This window comes from Nilaparvata lugens, chromosome 6 (assembly GCF_014356525.2).
Source record: "Nilaparvata lugens isolate BPH chromosome 6, ASM1435652v1, whole genome shotgun sequence".
In the NCBI taxonomy this organism is placed as follows: domain Eukaryota; kingdom Metazoa; phylum Arthropoda; class Insecta; order Hemiptera; family Delphacidae; genus Nilaparvata; species Nilaparvata lugens.
This window is the reverse complement of record NC_052509.1, coordinates 45,824,156-45,834,542: the sequence shown is the minus strand read 5'-3', so window position 1 is coordinate 45,834,542 and position 10,387 is coordinate 45,824,156. Positions and strand designations below refer to the sequence as shown.

Here is a 10,387-nt window from a genome sequence, read left to right as displayed (position 1 = left end):
TCAGAACATCTTACTGCTTGGATACAGAAGTGCAGATACAAAAGATTATATTTATTTAATGTAATCATTGAATTAAATTAGGGAGATTTTCGAATAGCTTTAACCTTTAATGAAATGTCCTGATGATTTTTCCAGTCTAGATAGATAAATGCGTCTATTTTTAAACCTTTAAGCATTATAAGTGTTGTGGGTGAAGTTGAGACAATAAGAGCACTCTGTTTTACTTGAAGCACAACTAGGTAGGTCTACTGAGAAATAATTGAAAATATCATTCAGAAGAGTATGACAATACTTGAGAGAATTACTTACAGTATCTGCACTGGATCACTCTTCTTCCTCCAGTAATCGTTCACTTATGCCTAGAGTAAGTTGCTTCACCTCTTCCATCTCTCTTCTTTTCGCCTTTGAAATAATAAACACATTCAATTACAAATTTATTAATTTAGGCAGAATAATACAGTGAAGGAGTTATCAAAACATTTCTCCTTGAACTAAACCAATTGAGAAGTAGTTTCTTAAGTTTATTATTACATTATAATAATAATACTATCTCAATTCTTTGATATTGTATATTATAAGAAAAATACCATACATAATGAATATGAAGCATTTTTATATATTAAGTTCAATTAAACCATAGAATAAGCAAGCATAGAGCTTATGATTTCCTATAATTTAGCACAACTTGTGTAATATTTATAGGTAAAAAGGTATTCATTTGGAGGTAACTTTTACAATGTAATTGGCTGAATTGGCCTGTTTCAAGTAATTGGCAAACATTTGTTAAGTGACAGACATTTTTGTGTATTTTGTGAAACTGGGATCATTTCTGCCAAATGAGTGAAATAAGCTACAAACATGCCGAATAATCAAAATCTCGTATTTTACTTGAAAAACGCTTTCAATTATTAAGCATAACATAGAATGGGTGATACATTATATCTTAACTGTGACATAATATAAGACAACTTACCTCTTCTTGAGAACGAATAGCTAGGACAAGTTCTGAATTTTCAGGAACAATTAGACTCTTACACTTCTGTTTATTCCCTTTCTTCATAAGAAGTATAAAGTTGCTGTTTTTGTCTGTAAAATACACAGGTTGGAAAGATTACAATTGAAAAACACAAAATAATAGTGACTGCAATGCGGTAGTATAAATAATGTTAAGTTCGTAATTGATCAATGACGAAATTTGTGAGTTATTGATAAAGTGTATTTTTAAATATTTGAAATAAGTTCATGTAGATGGTCGAATGTTGAAATAATAACATTGATGATATAAATTATTTCATGAAATCACCCTCGCACTTTCCATTACCAGCAAGCATAACCTGAAATTTCATGTGGGAATCATCTATTTATCTATCTATAATGATTATAATAAAGAAAAGAATTGGCTTAGCTTTTATACATGAATGGAATAGGAAACACACGAATGACGCATCATTACGTCTGAACTACTGAACTGATTAACTTGAAATTTTGCATATTATAGATTCTTAATTTACCGAGGCTGGTTATAGGCCTATTTTAATTTATTCAAGATTTCAGTACATCAAGTTTTCAGTTTATCTAAATTTAATCTACTTGTGCTTTAATAGACCCTTGTGGAGCACGAGTTACCCGCTAGTCGGAAATAAAATAGAAAATTAAAGATACCGGTATATGAATTCAGTCAGCACAGTTTATTTGCAGACCTTGCCCCTTGCGGATCAGCACTGGATTAATAATTCTGAATTAGTAAGTAAATTCTGCATTATCAACCTTTTCCAAAATTTGTATTAATACTATCTTTTGGTTATTGTGAAAATTATTGTGGCATTCAAAATCAAACAAATTTTAATACATAATCAAGCTACTATTTAAGTAAATGTGACATTTGTCTGTGACAGATAATTGCATCAGAAACTTGTAATCATAACAAGATAACGTGAAAAAAGCATCATTGTCAACCATGGATCTGTATAATTGATAGGGAAAAATAATGTTGAATACGAGTAATGATCAATTTATTTAATATCGTAATTTTACTCACCTTGCATACAGCGTTTCTTGATATTAACGGGAACCGTAATCTCGACATTGGGTTGCCTAACGGTTCCCTTAGCTCGGTCGTGCATTTCATCGGTCATCATTTGATCTAAAGCAAACAAGAAATCCAAATCTTCTTCCTGCAATCATCAAAATGAGATGTTGTACAATATTAGTCATTTTGAAATTGACAAAATGTTCTACCTTAAAGTGAAATATCTTTGAAAATAACAGCTTAGGGACAGAGATTTTTTTTATATCTGCCACATGTAAAGACTGAATAATTGCAATAAATCTCTTGATTCCCTCCTTTTCAAAATCTATTAGCTTTTAACTCAACTTTTTGTCACAAAACGTTCACTCGTTTCGACCACTTAATGGGGCTCATGTCAAAGCTACTACCAGAAATTGAATTTCATGCAATAAGCTCGCTACAAGGTATTTAAAACTTATTCTTATCGAATTTTGAAGAGCGCGAATTGTTCTATCTTTCTATCTGGTAATAACGATTTTCTCAGGAACTTCTCACACTTAATGTTATTGTTATTTATGTAAAGATTATTTTTTGCATTTGAAACGGACATAAAATTCTTCATTTGACAGATGAATCATCAGCTCTAGAAATTGGTTGAGTTGTCTTTTTTGTGATCGATGTATGATTTTGCAACAGCTCTCGATTTTGTCGGTGGAAGTTTGGAAGCATCGCTGAGTAGCCTATAATTATTACAATACGGAGCAGTGACACTCATTGTCGATATACAAATTTTATCATAGATACGAAGAGAGGCAGATATCTTGGAGAATTTTGTTTCTGTTTTTGATTTTGAAATGAATTTGCTGAGAAATTGGATGAAGTACACCATTTCTAGTAATAATTTATCATTTTTATTTCTTGAGGGTCTGGAAAATCAGCTATTGATTTCTTCAATGTCTCGTGGACAGCTATATTATGGAAAAGCCATACTTTAATAACTCTATACCAATTTGCATAACCTATAGCTAGTCTCACTCTAATAATTACATCATCATATTATTACCTATCAACAAATTAAATTGGATGACATATTATCAAATACATTTATTGGTATTTTCATTTGAATTAATCGCAGTGTAGGAGGTAACAGAAACTTTGATTTCCATTTCGGACATCGATGTAAGGTTCAATCACATTTGGAATTATTATATAGGTCCACGCAAGGAGATGAATTCATAAGATGTTTTATGACTCGTTTGTTGCTTTCCTTATAAGAAATAAATTGAAGTATTTTACTTGTTCACAATCTAATAAATAGAACAATGAATGGGCCCAACATGAATATGAATAATATATATTCAAGTTGTTTAGTTTGATGGAGTGTTTACAGTTATGTTGTATGGAGAGGGCAGAGTCATTTAAGTCAATTCATAAATGCAACTTCAAAGTTTTAAATTTGAAAACAACTTGAAAGTGTGCTGTCTAGAATAAATAAAAAACAGGATAAGAAACATCACTGTAAAAATAAATTATTTGATATATTTGGTTCGGATTTGGACTTACCTCCTTCAAAGTTTCAGTTCCCATGGTCAAGCTCTTGGAATCTTTGAATATGTTAGCAGTTGTGTTATTATTGTCACAATTCTCATCTCCAGTATCTAAAGAATAAGAAGAGTTTTAAATCACTTGATTTTTTCATTCTCTTCATTATTCGAGAAAACGAACAATCTACTTCAAATAAACTGTGGAAATAGTTGAACTGGATCTCAAACTTTGAGATAAGATACCATTTAAAACTCATAAATCAATAAGTAATATTCCTATTGCTACATAAGTTTCACAAATAACTAATAATGAATTTGAAAGTAATAACAAATATATGTAACATGAAGATAATATTATTGAGAAGTATATGAGATTAAGTAAACTCTTGATAAGTCCTCTTAATAGGCTATTGTTTTCCTTCCTGGCATTAGCACTGGAATATGAAAAACAGTTTCATATCTAGGTTCAGGATGTGAGAAGAATCAAATTTAGATCAATAGCTACGTTGTTGACAAAAATTTAGATTATACTCAATGTTTACTATAAACTATAGTGAGAAATCTGTAGTATAGAATACATAACATAGTTGTATTCTACACGTATTATGATATAATTACTTTACCTTCACCACTGGTATATTCATTAGTCTCTTCTATAGTTTCCAAGAAGAAAGAGTTCAACATTCGATTATTATCCTGTAATAGGAAACATTGATTAGTTTACAAGGCAATCATACAATCATTTGTGAGAATACTAGTTTATTCATGCACGATCAAATTGGTTAAGAGTAGCAACATGAATGGAGCCGAGAACTATTCCTCTCCCGAGTACCAACAGAAGCGTTACATCTAAATGAGTGTAGCCTATGATGAACAAAAGAGACCAATGCTTCATTTTCAATGTTAAGAATAGTGAGACCAATGCTCCATTTTTCAATGTTAAGAATAGTGAGACTAATGCTTCATTTTCAATGTTATGAATAGTGAGACCAATGGTTATTTTTTCAATGTTAAGAATAGTGAGACCAATGCTTCATTTTTCAATGTTAAGAATAGTGAGACCAATGCTTCAATTTTCAATGTTAAGAATAGTGAGACCAATGCTTCATTTTTACTTTCCTTGCCCTATTACCATAGGTGAAGAAAGTATTGCTTTCCGAAAAAAATTAAGGTACCCCAATTTCCAAATTTCTATACGTTTCAAGGTCCCCTGAGTCCAAAAAGTGGTTTTTGGGTATTGGTCTGTATGTGTGTGTGTGTGTGTGTGTGTGTGTGTGTGTGTGTGTGTGTGTGTGTGTTGTGTGTGTGTGTGTGTGTGTGTGTGTGTGTGTGTATGAGTGTATGTGCGTCTGTGTACACGATATCTGATCTCCCAATTAACGGATTGACTTGAAATTTGAAACTTAAGGTCCTTACAATATAAGGATCCAACACGAACAATTTTGATCTGATGCAATTCATGATGGCGGATAAAATGGTGAAAATGTTGTCAAAAACAGGGTTTTTCGCGATTTTCTCGAAAACGGCTCCAACGATTTTGATCGAATTTATACCTAGAATAGTCATTGATAAGCTCTATCAACTGCCACAAGTCCTATATCTGTAAAAATTTCAGGAGCTCCGCCCCATCTATGCAAAGTTTGATTTTAGATTCCGAATTATCAGTCTTCAGATACAATACAAACTAAAAAAATTAAGTGGAAAAGATTCAGCATGAAAATCTCTACAATTTATGTTCAGTAACATTTTCACCTAAAATTGAAAATAAGCTCGAAATGCGAGAAAATAAGATTATTCAATTGCAAACTATGGCAACTGTTGATTCTATTAAATCATTCACTATGAAGAGATAACAGACTTCGTGTGTCTGCAGCGCTATTGTCCTGTCACCAGCTGGCTTGGATCTTTGAATAGTAGACTTGAGATTCGCGGGAACACTAGCGTCAGGTGTTCAATTTTCATAACGGCAAGGAAAGTTGTGTGAGTGCGCCACACCAGATTTTTCAATGTTAAGAATAGTGAGACCAATGCTCCATTTTTCAATGTTAAGAATAGTGAGACGAATGCTCCATTTTTCAATGTTAAGAATAGTGAGACCAATGCTTTATTTTTCAATGTTAAGAATAGTGAGACCAATGCTTTATTTTTCAATGTTAAGAATAGTGAGACCAATGCTTTATTTTTCAATGTTAAGAATAGTGAGACCAATGCTTTTTTTTCAATGTTAAGAATAGTGAGACCAATCCTTCATTTTTCAATGTTAAGAATAGTGAGACCAATGCTTTATTTTTCAATGTTAAGAATAGTGAGACCAATGCTTTATTTTTCAATGTTAAGAATAGTGAGACCAATGCTTTATTTTTCAATGTTAAGAATAGTGAGACCAATGCTTTATTTTTCAATGTTAAGAATAGTGAGACCAATGCTTTATTTTTCAATGTTAAGAATAGTGAGACCAATGCTTCATTTTTCAATGTTAAGAATAGTGAGACCAATGCTTTATTTTTCAATGTTAAGAATAGTGAGACCAATGCTTTATTTTTCAATGTTAAGATAGTGAGACCAATGCTTTATTTTTCAATGTTAAGAATAGTGAGACCAATGCTTCATTTTTCAATGTTAAGAATAGTGGGACCAATGCTTCATTTTTCAATGATAAGAATAGTGAGACCAATGCTTTATTTTTCAATGTTGAGAATAGTGAGACCAATGCTTTATTTTTCAATGTTGAGAATAGTGAGACCAATGCTTCATTTTTCAATGTTAAGAATAGTGAGACCAATGCTTCATTTTTCAATGTTAAGAATAGTGAGACCAATGCTTTATTTTTCAATGTTAAGAATAGTGAGACCAATCCTTCATTTTTCAATGTTAAGAATAGTGAGACCAATGCTTTATTTTTCAATGTTAAGAATAGTGAGACCAATGCTTCATTTTTCAATGTTAAGAATAGTGAGACCAATGCTTTATTTTTCAATGTTAAGAATAGTTCAGAGGAAATATTTGACTACTTCAATATTTACATGAGAATAAATTATAATAGGCTAACAAGATGACATAAATGAATGAAAAATAATTATGCAAATATATCTAGGTAGGGAAAAGCCTGCATAAATATATTGTTGGCTCTAACGGCTGTATGAAATTAAACTCCAAATAAACACAGTTTAACACAGCCAAAAGCACAATTTAACACAGTCAAACTCAAAATAACACAACCTGCTTATCTATCTATCTATCTATCTATATTCTTTATGTGCCTTGAGAAGGAGATATGAAATCTACCTGGAAAAATGTGAGAAAGTACGTGAGTTTGACTTTGGACTCGGAGTTGGTGAAGTAGCTAGCACAAGTTTCCAAGAGCAAGAGCACCAGTCTGATTCGGAACACACTTCCGGGAGGATCCAGATAAGATTCTGATTCGGGATCTGTACTCACACCAAACGTTATCAACGAGTAGAGAACCTGCAAAATATAAAACTCACGTTCAGTAAGATATTTCCAAGCAAACGTCTACACATAATTATAATATTGATGTTTGTTGATTACTAACAATCAGTCCTTGATTACGTGCTTTCAGAAACTGAGTGAAATTGGTGGAAACAAAATGGTGGAGAATTTTTACTAGTCTTTTAAATTAGAAAATTTTTTTTTAAAAAAGCCCGAGAATTAAAAGTAGAATAAGAATAAAAAACTAATACAGTACTATATTCTCTCTTTGGTAATACTTAATTGATTTAATGAAGTTTTTTACGGTCATAATTCATTACTATCAACATGATAAAATGTATCCTTAATTTGATGTACTGCAATTCACTGATAAGATTTTGTTATCGCATTGCTCATGTATTATCAGCAGATATTACAAATATTGGACCAGCTTTTAAATTTACGTTCTTTCAATGATGTGCTTATACAAATGGAACAACCCTTGATTTTTCAATGTTAAGAATAGTGAGACCAATGCTTTATTTTTCAATGTTAAGAATAGTGAGACCAATGCTTCATTTTTCAATGTTAAGAATAGTGAGACCAATGCTTTATTTTTCAATGTTAAGAATAGTGAGACCAATGCTTTATTTTTCAATGTTAAGAATAGTGAGACCAATGCTTTATTTTTCAATGTTAAGAATAGTGAGACCAATCCTTCATTTTTCAATGTTAAGAATAGTGAGACCAATGCTTCATTTTTCAATGTTAAGAATAGTGAGACCAATCCTTCATTTTTCAATGTTAAGAATAGTGAGACCAATGCTTTATTTTTCAATGTTGAGAATAGTGAGACCAATGCTTTATTTTTCAATGTTGAGAATAGTGAGACCAATGCTTCATTTTTCAATGTTAAGAATAGTGAGACCAATGCTTCATTTTTCAATGTTAAGAATAGTGAGACCAATGCTTTATTTTTCAATGTTAAGAATAGTGAGACCAATCCTTCATTTTTCAATGTTAAGAATAGTGAGACCAATGCTTTATTTTTCAATGTTAAGAATAGTGAGACCAATGCTTCATTTTTCAATGTTAAGAATAGTGAGACCAATGCTTTATTTTTCAATGTTAAGAATAGTGAGACCAATGCTTTATTTTTCAATGTTAAGAATAGTGAGACCAATGCTTTATTTTTCAATGTTAAGAATAGTGAGACCAATGCTTCATTTTTCAATGTTAAGAATAGTGAGACCAATGCTTTATTTTTCAATGTTAAGAATAGTGAGACCAATGCTTTATTTTTCAATGTTAAGAATAGTGAGACCAATGCTTCATTTTTCAATGTTAAGAATAGTGAGACCAATGCTTTATTTTTCAATGTTAAGAATAGTGAGACCAATGCTTCATTTTTCAATGTTAAGAATAGTGAGACCAATGCTTTATTTTTTCAATGTTGAGAGTAGTTCGTCTACTTATGGAACGTATCAAGAATAATATCCGGTTCACACCATCATATAATTAATATAAACAAAACGAAATATAATGTAGCAATCAGACAAGCAAAAATTTGTGCAAATGACAAGGCAATCATTGAGTCATCAAACAGATGTAAGGCAGCCTGGCGAGTTATTAGGGCTGAGACTGGCCAAAGAAAGGTCAGTGCAGATATCCCGATTTCCCCTGATATCCTAAACCAGTGCTTTGTTGATGCCGCTGATGCCAATTTAGATTTAGACTATGACACTTCGCATGCTGACTTGCTGGAAAACTTTCCATTCAATGAGCACCATAAAATTGACAGGGCCTTCAAATGGAGAGAGGTCAGTGTTCAAACAGTTACTGCAATTGTTACAGGACTTAATTCTCATAGTGAAGATGTATATGGTCTCAGCAATTATGCAGTGACTCTTACTAGCCTTAGTTCTACCTCTGACATATCTGATAAATTTTATCATGAGGAGCAGTACTTTTCCTGAATGTCTTAAACTATCAAAAATCACACCCATTTACAAAAGAGGTGATAAGAGCTGCCCAGAGAATTATCGTCCCATAGCTATTGTGCCTATTTTTAGCAAAATCATTGAAGCAAGTCTTTTTGAACAGCTCTATGAATACTTCACATCAAATGGTCTACTCTACCAACATCAATATGGATTTAGACACAAGCACTCTACTGTTATGGCAGTGGAAAAGATAGTTGATGTAATACTAGAAAGTTTTGAAAAGAAGCATGTAGTCGGGACCTGTCTAGTAGATTTGAGTAGAGCTTTTGACACTATCTCTCATGACTTTCTCCTAAATAAATTGGCTTTTTATGGGATTTGCAATACTGAGCTACAATTGCTGAAGTCATATCTCCAAAACAGAAAACAAATGGTTATGATCGGTAACTCCTCTTCCGAAATTATGAATGTAGCTGCGGGGGTACCACAGGGCTCAGTTTTGGGGCCTTTTCTGTTTCTTGTCTTCGTAAACGACTTCAGCTATAATGTTCCATATCTAAGTGTATTATATGCTGATGACACGACTATTGTTGCTACAGACCCATTGATAGAAAGAGTACAGAATAAACTTGACAATGCTCTGTCTACGGCCAGGACTTGGTATGTGGCCAATGGACTGAAATTGAATGAAGATAAAACTAAGATATTGTTTTTCTCCCTCAAAGACAAGCTGAATAATGGCCTGATTAAACCGGTCAAACTCTTCTTGGACTTTATATGGACTACAGGCTGAACTGGGACACACATATTGAGCACCTTTCAGAAAAATTATCTCGAATAGTCTATTTATTGAGAAAACTGAGAGGCTGCGTGAATTTGGATACACTCATATTGACCTATTTTGGGCTTTTCCACTCACATTTGAGTTATGGTGTGCGTCTATGGGGTAATTCCGTTCATGCTAAAACAGTGTTCTTATGGCCAAAAAAGGCTCTTAGAGCTATCCTAGGACTAACACAGCGAGATTCATGCAGGCCACATTTCCCTAATTTGGGTATACTAACCCTTCCATCTCTCTTCATTTATTACAATTTAATTCACGTCAAGGAAAACTCAGAAAATTTTTCCATTCATGAAGATTACCATGCATATAATACCAGGAACAGTAGGAACATTGTAGCACCACAAATCAGACTCAATAAAACTATGAGAAGCCATACTTTCCAACAGTGTATATTGTATAATAAACTGCCTCAAACAACCAGGAATCTGCCTTCAAATAAATTTAAGAAAATTGTATACAGTTATCTCAAAAATAATGCCTTTTACTCACTCAAGGAATACCTGAATTGAATGTAATGTAGATATGCTTTAATATAATGCCTTTTATATATGCTTTAATCTAAAAATAATGCCTTTTACTCACTCGAGGAATACCTGAATTGAATGTAATGTAGATATGC

General features: G+C 32.3%; 1 protein-coding gene across 4 annotated transcripts in view; it reads right to left on the bottom strand.

The window, feature by feature from the left end:
• The window catches only part of LOC111057946 (regulator of nonsense transcripts 2), a 54,797-nt gene that overhangs the window by 1,826 nt on the left and 42,584 nt on the right, over positions 1–10,387 (bottom strand). For all 4 annotated transcript variants that reach the window (XM_039430900.1, XM_039430901.1, XM_039430899.1 and 1 more), the window contains 5 exons: positions 4,176–4,248; positions 3,572–3,666; positions 2,039–2,174; positions 974–1,086; positions 310–402 (listed from right to left, as the gene is read on the bottom strand). In XM_039430900.1, coding sequence (XP_039286834.1) covers positions 325–402; positions 974–1,086; positions 2,039–2,174; positions 3,572–3,666; positions 4,176–4,248 — 495 coding nt within the window. In that variant the 3' untranslated portion in view covers positions 310–324. The remainder of the gene's footprint in view (positions 1–309; positions 403–973; positions 1,087–2,038; positions 2,175–3,571; positions 3,667–4,175; positions 4,249–10,387) is intronic.